A 26,082-nucleotide genomic window follows, 5' to 3' on the forward strand; every position below is an offset into this window, starting at 1 on the left:
CAAATGCAAGATAACAAGACAATGCAATAGCACTTAGTCTGAACTTCAAATGAGTAGTAGATTTTTTTCTGACAATTTAAAAAGTTATGTCTTTTTCCACTCCTCCTGTACCATGTGACAGCCATCAGCCAATAACAAATGCATACACGTACCATGTGACAGCCATCAGCCATTCACAAATGCATACACACTTATTCTTGCACATGCTCAGTAGGAGCTGGTGACTCAAAAAGTTTAAATGTAAAAAGCCTGTGTACATTTACTTAATTGAAGTAAATTGGAAAGTTGTTTAAAATGGCATTCTCTACCTAAATAATGAAAGTTGAATTTTTATTGAGTGTCCCTTTAAATAATTTTTATTAGATTGTGTTATTATGAGTAACTGTATTATGTAATGTATTTTTGATGTATTTTAACCCGATACACGTTAACTTCAGTTTTGCTCAATAGATTGCGTTTACTTTCAACTTGCAATATGAGCGGAATTTATCTTGCACGCAAACAAACATGAAAATCCGATATCGCTAGCATAGCCCAAAATATCTCTACATTTCTCAACTCTAGATAATCATATTAAAAACAGTTGCTTTTTTTTCTCTTGACTTTCCAAAACGATTAATTTCACATTTTTTAGGTACTAGTGGATAAGTTTGTGTAAATTGATGGCACATTGACTTTTTAAAAAATGCAGTATGGGTTTAGATATTTTTACTATCCAGGCAATGGCCTCTATTTATCAAAGTCTGGCGGACCTGATCTGACAGTGCGGATCAGGTCCGACAGACCTCGCTGAATACGGAGAGCAATACGCTCTCCGTATTCAGCATTGCACCAGCAGCTCACAAGAGCTGCTGGTGTAACGCCGCCCCCTGCAGAATCATGGCCAATCGGCCGCCAGCAGGAGGGTGTCAATCAACCCGATCATACTCGATCGGGTTGAATTGCGGCGATGTCTGTCCGCCTGCTCAGAGCAGGCGGACAAGTTATCGAGCAGCGGTCTTTAGACCACTGCTTCATAACTGATGTTGCGAGCCTGCAGGCTCACCAGAAACATGGGCCTCAAGCTATATCTGGAGCTTGATAGATATGCCCCATAAACTTCATTATAATCTATTAATGTTTGCTGTGCAAAAGTTTTGAGTTCAACTCTGGAGTCGCTTCTAAATTCTATGACATTCCAATCCAATAGAAGTGTGGCTGATTGAAAAAGTTACGGTACATAAATTATATTTTGAAAACATCCAAAATTTGAATTACAGCCATGAAAGACCATTTAATTTACATTTTTTTAATAATAAGTAAACAAAGCTGTAAAACAGACCAACATGGGTTTTACAAAGGGTTGGACATTTCATTTAGGTAAACCATGCAAAAAATAGTTTAGAACTTGATTGGAATGACTCAGATTTAAAAAAAAGGTGTGGAAGCAGCCCATAGATTTCTTCTAACAGATTGGGAAAGCCAATGCTTTATTTTCTTAGTATCCTTTGTTGAAAATCATGCCTAGGTAGGCTCTGCTGGAAGCTACTCCTGATAAGTGGCTGCACATATATGCCTCTTGTAATTGGCTCATACAATGTGTTCAACTAGCTCCCGGTAGTGCATTGCTGCTCCTTCTGAATCATGAAAGAAAAATTTTGGGTTTTATGTCCCTTTAAGACTTTACAAATGAAATCGATAGTATAGCTGTTTATTCATCAAACCATTTTATATTACAGAGATGCATAAGAGAATTTACTGCACACAGAGGTCTTGTAACACGTCATTCTCTACTTATTCAGCCTATAATTTCATAAATTCAGGGCCTAATTTCTGGACCTTAACATTCTTTTATATGAGACTTTTAAGTACACAATTTATGTTATTTGATTACACAGAGTCTTTTTTAAAGGTAAATTACATTTTGAGATTGTAATTTATTATTATTAATAATAAGTTTAGTTATAAAGCGCCAACATATTACACAGTGCTGTAAAATTAAGTGTACGGTAGTAGAGTTCAATAATTAGAAGATAGTTACATATATCATAAGGGTAAAGGGCCCAGCCCATTAGTCACTGTAATCTGTAAACCATCTGTACCTAAAACCATCACCAGGACAGGTGTACTTGTGACCTAACATTCTTAAAGGGACACTGAACCCACAGTTTTTCTTTTGTGATTCAGAAAGAGCATGACATTTTAAGCAACTTTCTAATTTACTCCTATTATTAATTTTTCTTTGTTCTCTTGCTATCTTTATTTGAAAAAGAAGGCATCTAAGCTTTTTTTGATGTTCAGAACTATAGACAGCACTTTTTAATTGGTGGATAAATTTATCCACCAATCAGAAAGAACAACCCAGGTTGTTCACCAAAAATGGTCCGGCATCTAAACTTACATTCTTGCATTTCAAATAAAGATACCAAGAGAATGAAGAAAATCTGATAATAGCAGTAAATTAGAAAGTTGCTTAAAATGCCATGCTCTATCTGAATCACAAAAGAAAAAATTTGGGTTCAGTGTCCCTTTAAGGAAGTGCATGGGGCCGTTGAGGGAAAGGGAACAAAAGCAGCAAATCAATCTTAAAGTAAGTTTTATGCATCCCTGAACAGATATGTTTTTATGGAATGCTTGAAGCTTTGGAGACTAGAGGCAAGTATGACTGAGTGATACAAGGCGATTTATATGATAGGTGCAGTACTAGACAAATCTTGCAGGCGAGAGTGTGAGGAAGAAATGAGACATGAAGAGAGAAGAAGGTCTTGAGTGGAAGGGGTTGTTGAGTATTTGTAGACAAGGGCAGAATTATAGCAGGGTGCAGTGTTGGTGATGGCTTTTTGGGTAAAAATTTTGAATTTTATTCTTGAGTCTAAGGGAAGCCAGTGGAGGTAGTGGCAGAGTGGTACAGCAGCTGTGGAACGATGTCTACACTGAATATAAACTTACCTGTTTTAATGATTCTCCTCAGAGTATTTCAAACAAAACTGCAAATCTTTTGCGGCATTCTCCAAAACTAAATGAACGCCAAACTCCTCACTCCTCCTCCTACGTGCTTTTGTTGTTTTAGTTTTTTTTACAGATTCTCGTTCCTGATTCAGAGCATGACATAGTTGGATTGAATTGTGCATGTGTAATGCATGACCTGCATTGCTTGAAAGGCAGGGCACTTTTTACAGGAATGGACCTCCAATGTCCTTTCCTGAAGTTATAAATATTGTCCTTACTGAGGTTCTGCATTTTAAGATGTGGATGTGCAGAATAGCAAATGCACATGCGCTAATCGCTGTGATCACGTCTCAATGGTTATGTGCAAACATGTGAGCACATAAACTATGGGAGGAGTTTGGAGGCCATTTTGTTTAAGAGAATGCCTGCAATCGATTTGCAGTTTTGTTTGAAATAATCTTTTAAAAGCGGTCCAAGATGCAATTGCATACTCTAGGGGGAATCTTTAAAATAATGTAAGTTTATATTCAGAGTGGACTGACCCTTTAAAGAAGATGAGCCTATCAGAGGTGTTTATGTTGGATTGCAGTGGGGACAGGCAGTGGTTTTGGAGACCAGAGAATACAGAATTACAGTAGGCAAGGCAGGATATGATAAGTGAGTGGATAAGAAACTTAATTGTGTCTTTACTGAGGAATACACAATTAAGATTAGAGATATTTTTAAGGAGAAAGCAGCAGGAATTTAGCTAAGGACTTAATGTGAGGACCCAAAAGCAGTGGGCCCGAGGTGTAGAGGTAATGGCAGAGTTGTCCACAGTAAGTGAGATTTGGTGATCTGGGAGATTGGTAGAGGAAGGAGATAGAAGGAACTCAGTTTTAGAGAGGGCCAGCTTTAGGCAGGGAGAAGCCATCCAGGATGAGATATTACATAGGCAGCTGGTGACAAATGAATATTTGAGTGTCATCAGCGCTATTTACGATTTACATTGATTTAAATCATAGTTTTTCTTTTTAGAATAATAACTTTTCAGACTATTTTTCTTGTTACATCAGACCATTACTGTTTTGGCTATATATTATTAGATATGCATAGATAACTCATTGAAATGAATTAAATTATTGGGAGGTGAGCTATTGTCAGTTTAATAGGTTAATCATAAACATTTTAATAAACCTTTCAGCTGTACAGGAAGAAGAAAAATAATGATTACCTAACCATTACCTTAATAGAGAGGCTCTAGATAGGTTTAAAAGGATCAGCATAGAGTAGTGACCATTAGACTCGGCAGTAAGCAGGTCATTTGTCACCTTGGTTATAACAGTTTCAGTAGACTGTTGGGGATAAAAGCCAAATTGCAAAGGGTCGAGAATATGGTTATATGAGAGAAAGTGTGATAAGCGTTTCTAAACAATCTGCTCAAGAAGTTTAGAGATGACGGTGAAAAAGAGAGATTGGGCAATAGTTGCAAGAGATGCTGGATCTGGCGACTTTTTTTGAGAACAGATGTAATTAGAGCATGTTTAAGGAATGATAAAAATGTACCAGATTTAAGAGAGAGGTTGAATATATGTGAGAGGATGAGTGTAAGGGAAAGGGAAGGTAAGTTGTGAGAGAACAAGAGGGCAAGTATGGGAAGATGAAAGGAGAGCAGAAACCTCTATAACAGGAGTTAACGTGTTGAGTTTTTGGCTAGGCTGAGTTTGAAAGTTTGCAGTGATATGTGAGGAGAGGATATTAATGTTTTGGTAGGAGGTTATTTCATGTCAGATGGAGTCAATTTTAGTTTTGAAATATATTGAGAAGTCGTCTGCAGTGAGAAAAGTGGTAATGGGAGGAGATGGTGGACACAGGAGGGTATTAAAAGGGAAGAAAAGATCCTTAGGATTGTAGGACATAGATGAGTGTTACAAAGTAGTTTTGCTTGGAGAGAGGTAGAGGGCAGAGGATTAGTAGCATTGCAGCTATACTATAATCGCGTTTGTAACACATCCATCGCTAGTAGCGCACGCATCCTCAAAGGAAAAAACACGTAACCGCCCGCAAGAAATAATAACCCCCCCAAAAAATGCTGCACGAAGTATAAAAAAAATAAAACTAACTGCCCGCATGAAGTGTTAAAAAAAAAAAATAACCACCCACGCAAAGTATTAAGATACATAACCACCTTTACTAAATATTAGCAAAAAAAACCTAATCCTTAAATCGCTAAACTCCCACAACAGAAACTACCACCAACCCCCCACAACGGCAACAAAATAAATTGCAATATTAACCCCTAAACTGCCAAACCCTACAACGCCAACTAGCTAATTATACTATTAAGCCGTAAACCGACAAACCCCCCACATTGCAAAAAACCTAATTAACCTATTAACCCCTAAACCGCCAACGCCTCACATCGCAATAAACCTAATTAACCCATTAACTCCTAAACCGCCAACCCCACACAATGCAAATAACTAATTTAATTACTAAGCCTCCTAACCTAACACCCCCTAAATTAACCCCAATTACTACTAAATTACATTTAAAATAAAAAATCCTAACATTAAATTACAAAAAAAATATCTAACATTACAAAAAAATAAAAAAAGTCTAACATTACAGAAAAAAATAAACAAAATGATCAAAAATAAAATAAATTAAACCTAATCCCTATGAAAATAAAAAAGCCCCCCCCAAATAAAAACACCCCTAATCTAAACTAAACTACCAATAGCCCTTAAAAGGGCCATTTGTAGGGCATTTCCCTAAGTTAAACAGCTCTTTTACATTTAAAAAAATACTAAGTCCCCCTAACAGTAAAAAGTCCCCCCTAACAGTAAAATTCACAACACATGATGGTAGAAGGGGTAATATGGAAGAGAAATTATTAAGACAGGAAGCAGAGCTTATCTATGATTTTGGAACACTATCGCCTGCAGGCCTTAATAGTGAATTAGACTTGAATTTTAAAATGAAATAGAAGTCTGTATAGAAAGGGTTAAAATAATAATAGACCTTTCTAAACAAAAAAACAAAGATATGTCAATATGATTGTGTGTTGTATATCTGTACACTGTTAACAAAATAATAATATAAAAAATCCCAATGACAATCTGATAGGACTATTGAATTAAAACTCATATATTATATGTATAAATAAAAATAAAATATATATATATATATATATATATATATATATATATATATATATATATATATATATATATATATATATGCAGCATAGAATTTTATTATTGTTCTAAAAGAACTGAGGAGCAGTTTTGCATATTAATAATTGAAAAACCCAAGAAATAAATAGTTATGAATAAGCCAGAAAGAATATCCTTATGCTATTATTGTGAAGATTTAAACAACCCAAATTTGGCTTGAGAAGATTACAGCTACAATCAAAGCAAATGAAGGGTTAACATCTAGCCCTATATAGAGGAGGAGCATGAAAGAAAGATCATATTGACAAAGGCTCTGAGCAGCTGAAACGCGTAGACGTTCTATTTTTTTCACAGCTCCTGAATTGAGATCCTGGATTGACTCCCATAACCGCAGTGTTGAAAATACTTCTAAGAACGAAGCGGTAGGAGTTTGAAGATACACAAGTATATTCAAAAGAGTGCGCACTCTAAGAAATTGTCAACGATTGGTTACTACAAATACGCAACGTATGAGCACAGGGGCGTGCAGACTGGCGGAGGACGCCGAAGAAACAGTGAGTACAACACAATAACTGAAAAACCTATTTTCGACCTAAAAGGTGCAACATTTACAAACAGGTGTTGCTTAAATTTAACATTATTTTGTGGTCTAATATATTCATTACCACGTATATTGACATTGTAACAGTTACTTCTTTGACTGTCGCAGGATTCAATTATATACCGAAAATGTCATACTTAAGGATTTTCCTAATTACACAGACTGCCATCATATGAGAACAAGTCTTTTAAAACCAAGTAATTTCCAGAAAACATAAGTAAAAAATTTGGGTATAAAGTTACAGAGGAGCAAAAGTCTTCTAATTATTAATAATAACTGCTCCCAGTATTTGTTCAGATACGGACATTTAGGATAGAAGAACTGCTTTGAAACACCCTGTAAGTTTGTCTCATTTAGTTGCAACATAAGTTTATAATTGATATTGAAACGGTGGCAGTAATATTGTTTTTAAATTGTGATATTAAAATATTTTATTGATTTTTATGAACACAAGATGTTGTGATTGGTTACTTATCAGTGACACACATGTATGATGACAATTAGAGCTCTCAGTGCCAATTGAATGTTGGAATCACATGTTTTTTAAAAATATTAGAATAAAGGACTATTAATATTATTCTTATTCCAATAAGGTCACTTTGTAAACAGACAGCCCAAAGGCGCCACCCACACCCTACCCTACACTGAATCTTCATTTGGATCGTACTCTGTGAGAAGTATGATCAGTGGGTAGGCAGTTATTCTGTTTTTGTTATAAGTTTGTGAGACAACACCCTTTTCTTAACTTAGGGCTATTGGTAGTTTAGTATTAGATTAGGGGGTGTTTTAATTTTGGGAGGGGGGTTATTTTTATAGGGGTATTAGTTTAGGTTTAGATTAGGGGTATTAGTTTAGGTTTAAATTTGTTATTTTGGATAGTAAAATTAGCTTGGGGGTTTGTATTTTTTAAACACAGAGTAAATATATAATGCAAGAATTTAGCAGAACAGCGAGATTTCCTCTAGTACTGTTCTGCAGTGACCATTAGAAGATTATTGTAAACATTTAGTCAAAACAAAAAAGTTCTAAGTGTTTAACATCAAACACCTATACAGATAAAACCTGACCCAGCTTACATTTCAGTAAAGGGTTTTATGCTATAATATGCTTTTGTAGAGGGTTTTATGATATAATATGTATGATGTAATATGTGATGTAATGCACTTTAATAAACCTCAGCCTTAAAACTGACATCATTAATAGACATGTTTTCCTCCTATTTGTTTTCTCATCGTATGTTCTGTAAAATATTTAAATCCTTTTAATTTATTTGAAAGTCTTATTTTCTGGCACATTTTCTAGAAGTATATTATTGCATTGAGAATATATTTACAGAGACATTGATGTATTCTAGATCCTCCCATCATGCAGAGTAATTTGTCATTAAAGAAGCTCTTGATTTTCATTCTTTTCTGTCTAAACAGGCAATGCACCCTAGAATGTTATTTTTCTTTATCTAAAAAAATTGTCTATATAATTTTTTTTAACACAATCTGTTTATTTTTAGTTTACTTTGAATTAACATATTTGTTTTTACTAAAGGAGTTCTTTTGTAGTCTTCTAAAAACTAGGCATCGTCTTTACAAGCTATAAGCCAATAACTACAGTTGTCAATATGTTGTCGCAACAGTAAATAAATTCTGCTTGACTAATTCTAAGCATGGCAATCTCAGGTTCTAACCTGCTGTCTTCATTTTCAGCTTGCTGAATTCTAACTCATTTACTGTCATTCGAGATGATGCCTTTGCCGGTCTCTTTCACCTCGAGTACCTGTAAGTGCTCTACTTTATATGTTAAGTTTACTCCTGTCCTGTCAACTAGAGCTTGTATATTTTTTATTTTGCTAAGATCTATAATTATGTAATCAACAAAGATCTCTTTTTGTTTTATAGCTGGGGAAATAAGAGCATTGCAGAATGTATTGACACCTTTTTATTTGCCTGCCATTTCATATTAAAGTGACTGACAACTGAACTTGCACATCAAGAAAGGAAGCTCTCAAAAACGAGTATTTTATTAGTTTAGTACTTTATTACAAAACATGAGGCCAATAAAAATGAATTACTACATACTTTGCGCTATAGATTTTGACTTATCACACTAACAAGGCAACTCCAGTGTGGTTTGTTTTTTATTTTCCACCATTTTTTTGCTGGTTTGCTTGAGGTATTTATTGCATTTAACTTATTTATGTAAAATATCTTTATTTTTGGCTTTCCTTAATATTTTCTACTGATGTGTCTTAATAAAAACATCTTAATATAATATTTTATAATAGCACTGTCTTCCCTACCCAATTTTAAAGGGATTCCTCAATACCTTACTAATCAGCAGTGTGGGTTTTGCAAGCTGATAAATGTGCCAATGCTAATCTAACATTTTAAATAAGCATGGGAATAAAGAATGGGGAGTCACCTTTGCCCATTCACGACATGAGCATATTATTGTCAACCAATCACAGGGGGCAGTGATTCCTGACAATTTGTGATTGATTGTTAATCAGCAGCTCTGTATGTTTATCAGATATATAAGGATATAATTGACTTACTGCCAAAGAATACTCTATATCAGGTATAGACAACATCTGGACCTCTGCACTAGTTTTTGCAGCCCCTGGAAAAGTAAAATTAAGAATGTGCGCTATAGATTTTGTGGCCCTAATAAAAAGGGGAACTAAAAATGTGGAGTTTAGAGATTTCTGGTGGTGGACGCAAGTCAAAAGAGCCATCTGGATGGGGAGAACAGCAGACAGAGGATACCCGGAAACCTTAAATCAGGTCATATGCCACTGGGCTTTTTAACAAAATATATTATTATTATTTGCGCGTAGCTATACATTTAAATACTGCCTTTAAGGGTTCTAAAGTATTGATCCACGGCCCTTAAAGCTTCTAAACTACTGATCTGTGGCCCCATGTGTTAGGAAGTTGACCATCACTGATTTATATCTACAAGATAGTTTGAATGTAAGAGCTGGAAGTACAAATATTGAACACAGACAGAAAATGAAAAGATAAAAAAGATATATTTATTTCATATAGGTGGTATAGGTGGTGATATTACAGTCCATTACTCCTGGGAATTACTCTTCATGGCCACTAGGAGGAGGCAATGATTCCTAAACCCCAAGAGCTCTATAAAACCCATCTCACCTTAGTGGTCTTGTCTTTCCATCCCCAGGAGGATGGTGAAGAATGAAGGTGCTCCAGATGTTCTTCTGTAAAAGGGGTTCTCCAACTGATTTGTGGCCCATTTTTCCCCCATAGTGCTGCTTTTAGATGGAGGGATGTATTCGGAGTATGTAGTAGTGGCACAATTACAATTAGTCACAAGCCTTTTACAAGTGTCGGCAGAACGTGCCTTAGCCTCTTCCTGTTGGGTCGTTGGTATACACCTATTCCATATACTCTGCTGTTATGTTTCAGTACTGGTTTAGCTATCTATTGGATCACAGTTAGAAGATGTCCAGTAGTTGGGTGCCTATGGATAAGTACATTTTTTATTTAGGGAGACTCATTAAGCCAGTGGGGCTATATATGTTTTTACTTTGTAGCCTGGGGACAGTATTTAATATGTATTTTTTATGTATTTGTTTAGTATGTTCTTTTTATTTTTAAGGCTCTATTCTGTAAATATTTTTGCGCATGTTATTTCTGTACGTTGGGTTTGTGCTTGCCAGCTGTCAGGTTGCGCATGTTGGCCTATTGGGCTAGTGTAAGTTGGGCAATCGGGGATAGCACAAGTCATTTTTTGTGTGCATCGGGTTTTCACATGCAGTTATTTTTTTGTGCGCTTTAGTTTTTTTTACTCACGTCTGTTTACGCTCTCATTCCCTTTTCGTTTTGAGCACGTTATCGCGTTTTTCCTTTCTGGTTTTCCCGCCCTCAGCTGTGCAGACCTTGTTAAATGTTATTATACATTTTAATCTGTCTAATGCAGATTTTGCTTCTAAATGTATCTGCCCTCCTTCTGCTTGTTCCATACAGGGGAGTTCTCCATATTTTGCTACAGGATTTAAGAATTTCATACACTCTACTGTGCCTATGATGCTGGTGGCTATGCCTTCTTTATCTAAGCATTAAAGTTCAGTTCTATATTTTTCTTCTACTAATTCTAAGTCTGTATTAGACAATGTTTCTGATCCTGGTTCAGCTGATTTGTCCTCGGTGGGTGAGATTTTATCTGGTGATCTGGAGTCTGTCTCTGATCAGGATATAGAGCTATCCTATTTTTTGTTGAAAATGTATCATCTTCATTCTAATGTTAAAAGAGGTATAAGGTATTTTGGGGTTTCAAGATCTTAAGGTATCTGAGGATAAGTCTGTTTACATTTTTGGATTGCTACATTTTCAGATTTTTTTTTTTAGTTTCTGATGCTGTCTCTGAGATAGTTTCTAGGAGTGGTCTAAGCCAGGTATTTTTTCCGCCCTTTGGCAAGGTTTTAAGAGATTTTTTTCTGTGCCAGCCTCTATTTTTCATCTTTGAGAGTCTGTCCCTAAAATGGATGGGGCTATTTCTAATTTGGCTGTATGAACCATCATTCTTTTGTTGGTAGCTGGAATCCCTTCATAGGAAAGCTTTTAAGGAAGTAGGTTTTCTTTTCAGGCTAGTAATGCAGTATTGCCTGTCTAGTTGCAGCCTCTTCAATTTCGTGTAATAACCTTTATGCTAGTAAAGATGTTCTGTATCCTTTGGCTTTGTTTAAATCTGCTAATGCGTTAATTTGTGATGCTATAATTGCCATCTTCTAGGTTAAATTGTTGGTAAACTTTAGCTAATCAAATGCAATATATGTAATCTTTTACATTACAAAAAAAGTATATGTGTACTTTTTTTTTATCTATCCATGAAAATGACTCAATCCATGCCTATAGGAAAGTTTATATTACAATGTATTGCCGGCCCAGTGGAATTAACTCTTTTTTTTAATGACAATTCCAATGAACATTCAATCAGTGTGTGTGTCATATGACACTCTTGAAGTCCAGCCCTTAGAAAATCAAAAGAGGAAATGAAGGGGGCGGAGGAACAGAAGATACCCAATAGGATTATAAAATCCTTAGGGAGAGTTTGTGAATGCTCTAATAGCTCCTTAGTTTTTTTCCTTTAGATTATATAATTTTTCTCCTTTGGTTCTTTTTCCAAAAGTAATTACTAGGATCAGGCAGGCTAAATCATCTCTGATTCTATTTTCTGCAGCTTGGCCTCATAGAATCTGATTTGTAGATCTAGTACAGTTGTCCAGTTGTCCTCCATGGCTTCTTTCTCTGCAGCTAGGATAATCTGCCTCAAAATCTGTTTCTTTTTTCAGGATCTCAAGTTTCTAAGCATGATGGTTTAGAGATTGAATGGCTAGTTCTTAAAAAGAGAGGTTTCTTCTGTTTTTGTAGTTGAATCTTTGTTTTAGGCTTGCTAACCTGTGATCAGGAAGGTTTTCCATAAGATATGGAAGACCTTTATTTTCTGGTGTATGATTTATTGTTTTTCCTATTTTTCTTTTAGGAATCCTAGGAATCTGTATTTTCTTCAGGTTTGTTTGGATTTATCCGCCAGTTCTTTTAAGGGTTAGTTTTCGTCTCTTTCTGTTTTTGTTTCACAAGAAGATTTCTAATCTTCTTGACATTCTATGTTTTGTTCAGGCTTTAGTTAGGATTAAGCCTATCATTAAGCCATTTTCTTCCTCCTTGGTACTTCTATTTTATTCTAAGGGTTTTTGCAGGGTCCTCATTTTTGAGCCTATGCATATGTCCTTTTGTTTAGGAAACTTTTGTTTCTTTTGGCAATTTGTTTTTGTTAGGAGAGTCTCTGGGGTAGATTTACCAATGTCTGGCCGACATGATACACTGTAGCAGACATTGCTGAATGCCGACAGCATACGCTGTTGGCATTTATCATTACACAAGCAGTTCACCAGAACTGCTTGTGCAATGCTGCCCCCTGCAGATTTGCGGCCGCTAGCAGGGGGTGTCAATCAGCCCGATCGTATAGGATCGGGCGGATTGAAGACTGCCTTCTCAGAGGCAGCGGACAAGTTATAGAGCAGCGGTCTTTAGTCATAACTGCAATTTCCGGAGAGCCTGAAGGCTCACACGGAAACAAGGGCCATTCAGCCCTTGTTAAATCTACCCCTCTGAGTTGTCTGCTCTCTCTTGTGTCTCTTCTTATCTTGTTTTTTCATCAGAATAAGGCAGTTTTAATTGCTAAGTTTGATTCTTTGCCTAAAGTGGACAATATAAATTGGAAATGGTTGTTCCTTTTTTTTGCCCTTAGATTTCTAAGGAGAAGATTCGCCATAATTTGGCTTTGTGGTTTTTTTCTGCAGGCTATATTTAGGATTTCAGATAATCCTCTAGTCTGTTTGTTCTTTTTTCCTTATCTTTGAAAAGAACAAGATAGCTACGGCTGGGTCTTTGGCTTCTTGGTTTAAGCTTTTTTTTAATTCATAAGGCTTTTTGGGGGGAAGGGTCAGTCTCCTCCTTATTGGAATACTGCCCTTTTTTTCCAGGTTAGTTGCTAAAAAAAAAATATTTTTTTAATTAAGCTTCTGTTGACCTAATTTGCTAGACAGCTATCTGGTTTTTCTTTGCATACTTTGTTTTATTTTTTTCATTTTGGATGTTGTTTCATTTTTCCAAATCAGCCTTTGGTAGGAAATCCTTCAGACAGTAATGAATAAATGTATTTATTTCTTGGTGGTGAGAGTCTAAGAGACCCCAGCATGTAATTTTTTTTCTGATAGTTTTTTCTTTAATTCACCTCTTTTTTTTAATTTTATACACCTTTTTCCCTCCTCCTTTTTTTGCTCATTCCTTTTCCTACCTTTCTTGCTTGGCTATATGTCAGACTAGTTACCAGTAAGGTGGGAGGGGTTTTATAAAGCTCCAGGGGTTTATGAATCTTTGCCTCCTCCTAGTGGCCAGGAAGAGTAATTCCAAAGAGTAATAGATCGTGGACTCTCACCATCTTGAAAGAAGTGAATTTATCAGGTAAGCATAAATTATATTTTTTATATATAGCTCCCAAAATCAGGATAACATATCCTTGTAAAATAATATGCCCTACATTTTAACAGTAGCAGAGAGTTTCTATGAAACTGTAGTGTGCATTGGTGGGGAGGCCTACTGATAAGCTATGGGTGGATTCCGGTCCTGGCCTGGGAGGAAACAGGGGCCTAGATTTGGAGTTTTGCGTTAGAAGGGGTGCGTTAGCTACGCATGCTTTTTTCTGGCCGCACCTTTTAAATACCGCTGGTATTTAGAGTTCACAGAATGGCTGCGTTAGGCTCCAAAAAAGGAGCGTAGAGCATAATTTACCGCCACTTCAACTCTCGATACCAGCGGTGCTTACGGACGCGGCCAGCTTCAAAAACGTGCTTGTGCACGATTCCCCCATAGGAAACAATGGGGCAGTTTGAGCTGAAAAAAAAAACTAACACCTGCAAAAAAGCAGCGTTCAGCTCCTAACGCGGCCCCATTGTTTCCTATGGGGAAACACTTCCTAAGTCTGCACCTAACACCCTAACATGTACCCCCGAGTTCTAAACACCCCTAACCTGACATTTATTAACCCCTAATCTGCCGCCCCCGCTATCGCTGACCCCTGCATTACACAATTAATCCCTAATCTGCCGCTCCGGACACCGCCGCTACCTACATTATTCCTATGTACCCCTAATCTGCTGCCCCTAACACCGCCGACCCCCATATTATATTTAGTAACCCCTAATCTGCCCCCCACAACGTCGCCGCAAACTATATACAATAATTAACCCCTAATCTGCCAATCGCACCTCACCGCTATTATAATAAAGTTATTAACCCCTAATCCACCTCACTCCCGCCTCAATAACCCTATAAGAAATAGTATTAACCCCTAATCTGCCCTCCCTAACATCGCAGACACCTAACTTCAATTATTAACCCCTAATCTGCCGATCGCACCTCACCGCTACTATAATAAATGGATTAACCCCTAAAGCTAAGTCTAACCCTAACACTAACACCCCCCTAAGTTAAATATAATTTAAATCTAACGAAAAACATTAACTCTTATTAAATAAATTATTCCTATTTAAAGCTAAATACTTACCTGTAAAATAAACCCTAATATAGCTACAATATAAATTATAATTATATTGTAGCGAGTTTAGGATTAATATTTTTTTTACAGGCAACTTTGTATTTATTTTAACCAGGTACAATAGCTATTAAATAGTTATTAACTATTTAATAGCTAAAATAGTTAAAATAATTACAAAATTACCTGTAAAATAAATCCTAACCTAAGTTACAATTAAACCTAACACTACACTATCAATAAATTAATTAAATAAAATACCTACAATTATCTACAATTAAACCTAACACTACACTATCAACAAATTAATTAAATACAATACCTACAAATAACTACAATTAAATAAACTAACTAAAGTACAAAAAATTAAAAAAGAACTAAGTTACAAAAAATAAAAAAATATTTACAAACATTAGAAAACTATTACAACAATTTTAAACTAATTACACCTACTCTAAGCCCCCTAATAAAATAACAAAGACCCCCAAAATAAAAAATGCCCTACCCTATTCTAAATTAAAAAAAGTTCAAAGCTCTTTTACCTTACCAGCCCTGAAAAGGGCCATTTGCGGGGCATGCCCCAAATAATTCAGCTCTTTTGCCTGTAAAAAAAGAAATACAATCCCCCCCCCAACATTACAACCCACCACCCACATACCCCTAATCTAACCCAAACCCCCCTTAAATAAACCTAACACTAAGCCCCTGAAGATCTTCCTACCTTGTCTTCACCATACCAGGTTCACCGATCCGTCCTACGAAATCTTCATCCAAGCCCAAGCGGGGGCTGGCGATCCATAATCCGGCTGAAGTCTTCTATCAAGCGGCGGCTGAAGAGGTCCAGAAGAGGCTCCAAAGTCTTCATCCTATCCGGGAAGAAGAGTAGATCTGGACCGGCAACCATCTTGATCCAAGCGGCATCTTCTATCTTCATCCGATGACGAACGGCTCCATGTTGAAGACCTCAGACGCGGATCCGTCCTCTTCTTCCGACGTCCAACTGAAGAATGAAGGTTCCTTTAAGGGACGTCATCCAAGATGGCGTCCCTTGAATTCCGATTGGCTGATAGGATTCTATCAGCCAATCGGAATTAAGGTAGGAAAATTCTGATTGGCTGATGGAATCAGCCAATCAGATTCAAGTTCAATCCGATTGGCTGATTGGATCAGCCAATCAGATTGAGCTTGCATTCTATTGGCTGTTCCGATCAGCCAATAGAATGCGAGCTCAATCGGAATTTGAGGGACGCCATCTTTGATGACGTCCCTTAAAGGAACCTTCATTCTTCAGTTGGACGTCGGAAGAAGAGGATGGATTCGCGTCGGAGGTCTTCAACATGGAGCCGTTCGTCATCGGATGAAGATAGAAGATGCCGCTTGGATCAAGATGGTTGCCGGTCCGGATCTACTCTTCTTCCCGGATAGAATGAAGACTTTGGAGCCTCTTCTGGACCTCTTCAGCCGCCGCTTGATAGAAGACTTCAGCCGGATTATGGATCGCCAGCCCCCGCTTGGGCTTGGATGAAGATTTCGTAGGACGGATCGGTGAACCTGGTATGGTGAAGATAAGATAGGAAGATCTTCAGGGGCTTAGTGTTAGGTTTATTTAAGGGGGGTTTGGGTTAGATTAGGGGTATGTGGGTGGTGGGTTGTAATGTTGGGGGGGGGGATTGTATTTCTTTTTTTACAGGCAAAAGAGCTGAATTATTTGGGGCATGCCCCGCAAATGGCCCTTTTCTGGGCTGGTAAGGTAAAAGAGCTTTGAACTTTTTTAATTTAGAATAGGGTAGGGCATTTTTTTATTTTGGGGGTCTTTGTTATTTTATTAGGAGGCTTAGAGTAGGTGTAATTCGTTTAAAATTGTTGTAATATTTTTCTAATGTTTGTAAATATTTTTTTATTTTTTGTAACTTAGTTCTTTTTTATTTTTTGTACTTTAGTTAGTTTATTTAATTGTAGTTATTTGTAGGTATTGTATTTAATTAATTTGTTGATAGTGTAGTGTTAGGTTTAATTGTAGATAATTGTAGGTATTTTATTTAATTAATTTATTGATAGTGTAGTGTTAGGTTTAATTGTAACTTAGGTTAGAATTTATTTTACAGGTAATTTTGTAATTATTTTAACTATTTTAGCTATTAAATAGTTAATAACTATTTAATAGCTATTGTACCTGGTTAAAATAAATACAAAGTTGCCTGTAAAATAAATATTAATCCTAAAATAGCTACAATATAATTATTCGTTATATTGTAGCTATATTAGGGTTTATTTTACAGGTAAGTATTTATCTTTAAATAGGAATAATTTATTTAATAAGAGTTAATTTTTTTGTTAGATTTAAATTATATTTAATTTAGGGGGTTGTTAGTGTTAGACTTAGCTTTAGGGGTTAATCCATTTATTATAGTAGCGGTGAGGTGCGATCGGCAGATTAGGGGTTAATAATTGAAGTTAGGTGTCTGCGATGTTAGGGAGGGCAGATTAGGGGTTAATACTATTTCTTATAGGGTTAGTGAGGCGGGAGTGAGGCGGATTAGGGGTTAATAACTTTATTATAGTAGCGGTGAGGTGCGGTCGGCAGATTAGGGGTTAATAATTGTAGGTAGGTGGCGGCGACGTTGGGGGGGGCAGATTGGGGGTTAATAAATATAATATAGGGGTCGGCGGTGTTAGGGGCAGCAGATTAGGGGTTCATAGGGATAACGTAGATGGCGGCGGTATACGGAGCGGCAGATTAGGGGTTAAAAATTTTAATCGAGTGGCGGCGATGTGGGGGGACCTCAGTTTAGGGGTGCATAGGTAGTTTATGGGTGTTAGTGTACTTTAGACCACAGTAGTTAAGAGCTTTAAGAACCGGCGTTAGCCCAAAAAGCTCTTAACTCCTGTTTTTTTTCTGCGGCTGGAGTCTTGTCGTTAGAGTTCTAAAGCTCACTTCAGCCAAGACTCTAAATACCGGCGTTAGAAAGATCCCATTGAAAAGATAGGATACGCAAATGGCGTAGGGGGATCTGCGGTATGGAAAAGTTGCGGCTGGAAAGTGAGCGTTAGACCCTTTCCTGACTGACTCCAAATACCAGCGGGCGGTAAAAACCAGCGTTAGGAGCCTCTACCGCCCAACTCTAAATCTAGGCGAGGGTTAGTTGTGGGTGTGATTAGGCAGTATGGGTGCAAATCCTGGCACTTTTGTGTGGCAGGACGTGTTCCTCAGTTTCATAGAGTTAAAAGGGCATATATATGGGGAATGCAGAGCAGAATGAGCAGCGGATCACAAACCTAGACCGTCCTGTAAAAAAATAAAAAAAAGGGAAACAACTGGGAGGTGTAAGTATAAACCATTTGGATGTGTTTGAGGAAGTCAGCAGATGAGTTTCTCATACCTCACATTGCACTGATACAGAAACAAATTCAGGATAGATGACATCTCAACAAACTGATCTGAGAAGCATCCACTGAACAGTCTAGAAGGGGCTAGACGCTGCATTATAGCTGATAATATGGTAGATATGAACTAATTATTAAGTCATGAAAAATGTTTAAGCAAAGGTATAGTATATGAGCTTGCAGAAAACCTCCATATTTGTTGTTGGTGCTCTTAAAAGTTGCACAAGAAGTTTAACAGACACAAAACAAATACATTATTGTGATAAATAAACAAGGCTTAACTCAAATATTGTTTACTTTCTACCTCCCAACTGCCCCTATTTGAGAGGGATAGTCCCTATTTATGAGCTTTGTCCCACTGAGACAGCCAAATGTCCCTTACACCCGCCCAGAGACTGCCCATATGCCCACAAACTGCCCAGATACGCTCACTGACTATCCAATCACCCCCAAGAATCCTGCACACTATCCACCTGCCCCCTTCCAACACAGTCTCACCCACAAAACGGTGACAGCCACCTTCAACCTCCCAAGTACCTAATTCCTAGGCACAAATGTTAGGAGGTATAAAATATGATCTATTTGCAGTTAAACACATTACACATATTAAATAACAGACAAAACGATAAAAAATGAGATTATAATGTTATGCTTCTTGTGTGTCTGCTGCAAAACAATAAAAAATAGGCTGAAAGAAACATAAACAAAACGTAAGGCCAAGATGCATTTGACATTTAGCCCACAGTATCACATGATTTTGTATTTATGTGTCTTCCAGCTACAAATATAATTGTACTTAAAGGGACACTGAACCCAATTTTTTCTTTTGTGATTCAGATAGAACATGCAATTGTAAGCAACTTTCTAATTTACTCATATTAGCAATTTTTCTTTGTTCTCTTGCTATCTTTATTTGAAAAAGAAAGTCCAGAACCCTGGAAAGCACTTGTTTATTGGTGGAGGAATTTATCCACCAATTAGCAAGAACAACCCAGGTTGTTCATCAAAAATGGGCCGGCATCTAAACTTACATTCTTGCTCTTCAAATAAAAATACCAACAGAATGAAGAGCATTTGATAATAGGAGTAAATTAGAAAGTTGCTTAAAATTGTATGCTCTATCTGAATCACAAAATAAAAAATTTGTGTTCAGTGTCCCTTTAATTAATGTCAACCCTTTAACTGAACACTTTATTGTAAATTGTAACTAGCCACTCAGCAGGTCTAAGTCGTAATGCACAGCGGATGCTTTGAAATAATAAATTTAGCTAAAAAAAAGTGAAAATGAAGTGGCATTACATTATATTTATTTGTTAAATTTAAAATGGAGGATTTCAACAAGTCAGCCAATGAGCAATCTGTGCACAAACATGTATTTCTTGTTTATTTAAATAAGCAATAGCTGTGCATTATTCCTCTTGGCTCTTTACAGTTTGTTGTTATTTTTTTTCTGTTGAATTCAGCTGACATGAGCAATGTTCTTCTGCATATGTAACACAGTAAGAAGTATATACCTTAAGAATGTAAACACTGTGCATTTCAGCACTCCTATTACACCGTACAAATAAATCATCCAGCTGACAAATGCTAATGTTGTATTGAATGCTATATTTAAATTACTGTTTTCTACATAGATTTATCGAAGGAAATAAAATAGAGAACCTTTCAAGACATGCATTCAGGGGGCTACGAGATCTAACTCATCTGTAAGTCTGAAATTCTATTTTATTAACTACAGTATTCTTTAGATATGCAAATAATTACAGCTCATATGAGCATGACTTAGATTTAAATGGTATTATTTATATTTTGTCTGCTCCTGCACAGACAAGTCATGTATTAGCTAGCATATTTGCTTACTCATGATTATGATAAATAAAAAAATGTATGTATTTGTTTTCTTGTTATCCTTTGTTGAAAAGCAGGAAAGCAAATTCAGGAGTGTGCACATGACTGCAGTACTATTTTGCAGCAGTTTTGCAACAATGTTATAAATTAGCAGGAGCACTAGATGGCAGCTCTATTGCCTGTCATGTAGTGCCTAAGGCATGTGCATGCTACTTATCTAGATATCTCTTCAACAAAGAATAACAAGAGAACAAAGCTAATTTGATCATAGAAGTTAGTTGGAAACTTATCTATCTGAATTATGAAATCATTTTTTTGGCTTTCATGTCCCTTGAAATATATCTGTCTCAAAAAGATAGACCCAATCCATTAGAGCAAGAGATGTTTAAATTAGTAGACCCAGCTGTGTTACAGATAATACGTCAAAGGAAAAGCTGGTTAAAGGGACATGAAACCCATGATTCAGATGGAGAATACAATTTTAAAAAAAGTTTCCAATTTACTTCTATTATTAAATGTGCTTAGTTCTCATGTTACCTTCCTGCTTTTCAACAAAGGATAACAAGAAAACAAAGAAAATTTGATTATATAAGTACATTGGAAATATGTTTAAAAATGCATGTTTTGTCTGAATTATGAAAGAAAAAAATTTGGGGTTCATGTCCCTTTAAGCACATGAAAACCAATAAGAAAAGGACAATTCATAAGGAATGGTGCAGACTTTGCTGAGGAAAAATAAACAGAAGTAAAACCTGATTCATTCAGTATAGATGTTTTCTCTTAACCAATAATATCAATTTGTGATATCATTAATTATCAATATTATGTCATTTTACATCAATGTAAAATGAACATTAATTGCATAATTATAAAGGCACAAAATCTACAAATATTTAAATTTAATTAATTCTCTTGGTATCCTTTGTAGAAAAGCACACCTAGAAAGTCTCAGGAATAGCAGTGAACTATTGGGAGCGGACTCATTATTAGTAGCTACACACATAAGCCTCTTGTCATTGTCTGACCTGGTGTGTACAGCTAGCTCCCAGTAGTGCACTGCTGCCTGGAGCTGACTATAATTTTGCAGAGGTTAAGCACATAGGGGTCAATCAAAATCCTTAAAGAAAAAAAATGAAAGCTTATTATATGATTTATCTACAAAAATCCCCACAGACTTAAAGGGTTAATTTTGTAGAACAATCATAAACTTTTCTAAAGGATTGCGATCAACCCCACGGTTAGAACTTTTTGTTATTGCACTGGTGCTTGCATATAACACATTACAGCATTTTCCTTTAATGAGCATTCAGATGATCACATTTAAAGGGCCATTACAGTCGGAAAATTACATGCTCTAATTTGTTATATGTTGAGTCATTTTCAGACTATCCCTGCACTGCTGTGTTTAAAGGGACACTAAACCCAATTTTTTTCTTTCCTGATTCAGATAGAGCAGGCAATTTTAAGCAACTTTCTAATTTCCTCCTATTATCAATTTTTATTTGTTCTCTTTATTTGAAAAATAAGGCATCTAAGCTAAGGAGCCAGCCAATGTTTGGTTCAGCACTTGTTTATTGGTGGGTGCATTTAGCCACCAATCAGGAAGCATAATCCAGGATGCGAACCAAAAAACATAATTTATGCTTACCTGATAAATTCCTTTCTTCTGTAGTGTGATCAGTCCACGGGTCATCATTACTTCTGGGATATTACTCCTCCCCAACAGGAAGTGCAAGAGGATTCACCCAGCAGAGCTGCATATAGCTCCTCCCCTCTACGTCACTCCCAGTCATTCGAACAAGGACCAACGAGAAAGGAAAAGCCAAGGGTGAAGTGGTGACTGGAGTATAAATTAAAAAATATTTACCTGCCTTAAAAACAGGGCGGGCCGTGGACTGATCACACTACAGAAGAAAGGAATTTATCAGGTAAGCATAAATTATGTTTTCTTCTGTTAAGTGTGATCAGTCCACGGGTCATCATTACTTCTGGGATACCCAATACCAAAGCAAAAGTACACGGATGACGGGAGGGATAGGCAGGCTCTTTATACAGAAGGAACCACTGCCTGAAGAACCTTTCTCCCAAAAATAGCCTCCGATGAAGCAAAAGTGTCAAATTTGTAAAATTTGGAAAAAGTATGAAGCGAAGACCAAGTTGCAGCCTTGCAAATCTGTTCAACAGAGGCCTCATTCTTGAAGGCCCAAGTGGAAGCCACAGCTCTAGTAGAATGAGCTGTAATTCTTTCAGGAGGCTGCTGTCCAGCAGTCTCATAAGCTAAACGAATTATGCTACGAAGCCAAAAAGAAAGAGAGGTAGCGGAAGCTTTTTGACCTCTCCTCTGCCCAGAGTAAATGACAAACAGAGAAGACGTTTGTCGAAAATCCTTAGTTGCCTGTAAGTAAAATTTTAGAGCACGGACTACATCCAGGTTGTGCAGTAGACGTTCCTTCTTTGAAGAAGGATTTGGGCATAAAGAAGGAACAACAATCTCTTGATTGATATTCCTGTTAGTAACTACCTTAGGTAAGAACCCAGGTTTAGTACGCAGGACTACCTTATCCGAATGAAAAATCAAATAAGGAGAATCACAATGTAAGGCTGATAATTCAGAGACTCTTCGAGCCGAGGAAATAGCCATTAAAAATAGAACTTTCCAAGATAACAACTTTATATCAATGGAATGAAGGGGTTCAAACGGAACGCCCTGTAAAACATTAAGAACAAGGTTTAAACTCCATGGTGGAGCAACAGTTTTAAACACAGGCTTAATCCTGGCCAAAGCCTGACAAAAAGCCTGGACGTCAGGAACTTCTGACAGACGTTTGTGTAACAGAATGGACAGAGCTGAGATCTGTCCCTTTAAAGAACTAGCAGATAAACCCTTTTCTAAACCTTCTTGTAGAAAAGACAATATCCTAGGAATCCTAACCTTACTCCAAGAGTAACCTTTGGATTCACACCAATATAGGTATTTACGCCATATCTTATGGTAAATCTTTCTGGTAACAGGTTTCCTAGCCTGTATTAAGGTATCAATAACTGACTCAGAAAACCCACGTCTTGATAAAATCAAGCGTTCAATTTCCAAGCAGTCAGCTTCAGAGAAGTTAGATTTTGATGTTTGAAGGGACCCTGTATCAGAAGGTCCTGTTTCAGAGGTAGAGACCAAGGTGGACAGGATGACATGTCCACCAGGTCTGCATACCAAGTCCTGCGTGGCCACGCAGGTGCTATTAGAATCACTGATGCTCTCTCTTGTTTGATTCTGGCAATCAATCGAGGAAGCAACGGGAAGGGTGGAAACACGTAAGCCATCCTGAAGTCCCAAGGTGCTGTCAGAGCATCTATCAGGACTGCTCCTGGATCCCTGGATCTGGACCCGTAACGAGGAAGCTTGGCGTTCTGTCGAGACGCCATGAGATCTATCTCTGGTTTGCCCCAACGTCGAAGTATTTGGGCAAAGACCTCCGGATGAAGTTCCCACTCCCCCGGATGAAAAGTCTGACGACTTAAGAAATCCGCCTCCCAGTTCTCCATTCCCGGGATGTGGATTGCTGACAGGTGGCAAGAGTGAGACTCTGCCCAGCGAATTATCCTTGATACTTCCATCATAGCTAGGGAACTTCTTGTCCCTCCCTGATGGTTGATGTAAGCTACAGTCGTGATGTTGTCCGACTGAAACCTGATGAACCCCCGAGTTGTCAAATGGGGCCAAGCCAGGAGGGCATTGAGAACTGCTCTCAATTCCAGAATGTTTATTGGCAGGAGACTCTCCTCCTGACTCCATTGTCCCTGAGCCTTCAGAGAATTCCAGACGGCACCCCAACCTAGAAGGCTGGCGTCTGTTGTTACAATTGTCCAGTCTGGTCTGCTGAATGGCATCCCCCTGGACAGATGTGGCCGAGAAAGCCACCATAGAAGAGAATTTCTGGTCTCTTGATCCAGATTCAGAGAAGGGGATAAGTCTGAGTAATCCCCATTCCACTGACTTAGCATGCACAGTTGCAGTGGTCTGAGGTGTAAGCGTGCAAAGGGTACTATGTCCATTGCCGCTACCATTAAGCCGATTACCTCCATGCATTGAGCCACTGACGGGTGTTGAATGGAATGAAGGGTGCGGCAAGCACTTTGAAGTCTTGTTAGCCTGTCCTCTGTCAGGTAAATCTTCATTTCTACAGATTCTATAAGAGTCCCCAGGAAGGGAACTCTTGTGAGTGGAACGAGTGAACTTTTCTTTTCGTTCACCTTCCATCCATGTGACCTTAGAAATGCCAGCACTAACTCTGTATGAGACTTGGCAGTTTGAAAGCTTGAAGCTTGTATCAGAATGTCGTCTAGGTATGGAGCTACCGAGATTCCCCGCGGTCTTAGTACCGCCAGAAGAGCACCCAGAACCTTTGTGAAGATTCTTGGAGCTGTAGCCAATCCGAATGGAAGAGCCACAAACTGGTAATGCCTGTCTAGGAAGGCAAACCTTAGGTACCGATAATGATCTTTGTGAATCGGTATGTGAAGGTAAGCATCTTTTAAATCTACAGTGGTCATGTACTGACCTTCTTGGATCATAGGTAAAATTGTCCGAATAGTCTCCATCTTGAACGATGGAACTCTTAGGAATTTGTTTAGGATCTTTAAGTCCAGGATTGGTCTGAAAGTTCCCTCTTTTTTGGGAACCACAAACAGATTTGAGTAAAACCCCTGTCCCTGTTCTGATCGTGGAACTGGATGGATTACTCCCATTAACAAGAGCTCTTGTACGCAGCGTAGAAACGCCTCTTTCTTTGTCTGGATTGTTGACAATCTTGACAGATGAAATCTCTCTCTTGGAGGAGAGTATTTGAAGTCCAGAAGGTATCCCTGAGATATTATCTCTAGCGCCCAGGGATCCTGAACATCTCTTGCCCAAGCCTGGGCGAAGAGAGAAAGTCTGCCCCCCACTAGATCCGATCCCGGATCGGGGGCCCTCAATTCATGCTGTTTTAGGGGCAGCAGCAGGTTTCCTAGTCTGCTTGCCCTTGTTCCAGGACTGGTTAGGTTTCCAGCCTTGTCTGTAGCGAGCAACAGCTCCTTCCTGTTTTGGTGCAGAGGAAGTTGATGCTGCTCCTGCTTTGAAATTACGAAAGGAACGAAAATTAGACTGTCTAGTCTTGGCTTTGGCTTTGTCCTGAGGCAGGGCATGGCCTTTACCTCCTGTAATGTCAGCGATAATCTCTTTCAACCCGGGCCCGAATAAGGTCTGCCCTTTGAAAGGTATATTAAGCAATTTAGACTTAGAAGTAACATCAGCTGACCAGGATTTTAGCCACAGCGCCCTGCGTGCCTGAATGGCGAATCCTGAATTCTTCGCCGTAAGTTTAGTAAGATGTACTACGGCCTCCGAAATGAATGAATTAGCTAGTTTAAGGACTCTAAGCCTGTCCGTAATGTCGTCCAGAGTAGCTGAACCAATGTTCTCTTCCAGAGACTCAATCCAGAATGCCGCTGCAGCCGTGATCGGCGCAATGCATGCAAGGGGTTGCAATATAAAACCTTGTTGAACAAACATTTTCTTAAGGTAACCCTCTAACTTTTTATCCATTGGATCTGAAAAAGCACAGCTATCCTCCACCGGGATAGTGGTACGCTTAACTAAGGTAGAAACTGCTCCCTCCACCTTAGGGACCGTTTGCCATAAGTCCCTTGTGGTGGCGTCTATTGGAAACATTTTTCTAAATATCGGAGGGGGTGAGAACGGCACACCGGGTCTATCCCACTCCTTAGTAACAATTTCAGTAAGTCTCTTAGGTATAGGAAAAACCTCAGTACTCGTCGGTACCGCAAAATATTTATCCAACCTACACATTTTCTCTGGTATTGCAACTGTGTTACAATCATTCAGAGCCGCTAACACCTCCCCTAGTAATACACGGAGGTTTTCCAGTTTAAATTTAAAATTTGAAATATCTGAATCCAGTCTGTTTGGATCAGAACCGTCACCCACAGAATGAAGTTCTCCGTCCTCATGTTCTGCCACCTGTGACGCAGTGTCTGACATGGCCCTAATATTATCAGCGCACTCTGTTCTCACCCCAGAGTGATCACGCT

At 37.9% G+C, this 26,082-nt stretch overlaps 1 protein-coding gene across 3 annotated transcripts in view; it reads left to right on the forward strand.

Annotated features, from left to right (window-relative positions):
* LGI2 (leucine rich repeat LGI family member 2) overlaps nt 1–26,082 on the forward strand; it is a 120,266-nt gene that overhangs the window by 27,716 nt on the left and 66,468 nt on the right. For 2 of the 3 annotated variants that reach the window (XM_053704086.1, XM_053704088.1), the window contains 2 exons: nt 8,388–8,459; nt 19,782–19,853. In XM_053704086.1, the coding sequence (XP_053560061.1) occupies nt 8,388–8,459; nt 19,782–19,853 (144 nt within the window). The remainder of the gene's footprint in view (nt 1–8,387; nt 8,460–19,781; nt 19,854–26,082) is intronic. The other variant, XM_053704089.1, reaches the window with a different exon arrangement.

The sequence above is a fragment of the Bombina bombina genome, chromosome 2, assembly GCF_027579735.1.
Source record: "Bombina bombina isolate aBomBom1 chromosome 2, aBomBom1.pri, whole genome shotgun sequence".
In the NCBI taxonomy this organism is placed as follows: domain Eukaryota; kingdom Metazoa; phylum Chordata; class Amphibia; order Anura; family Bombinatoridae; genus Bombina; species Bombina bombina.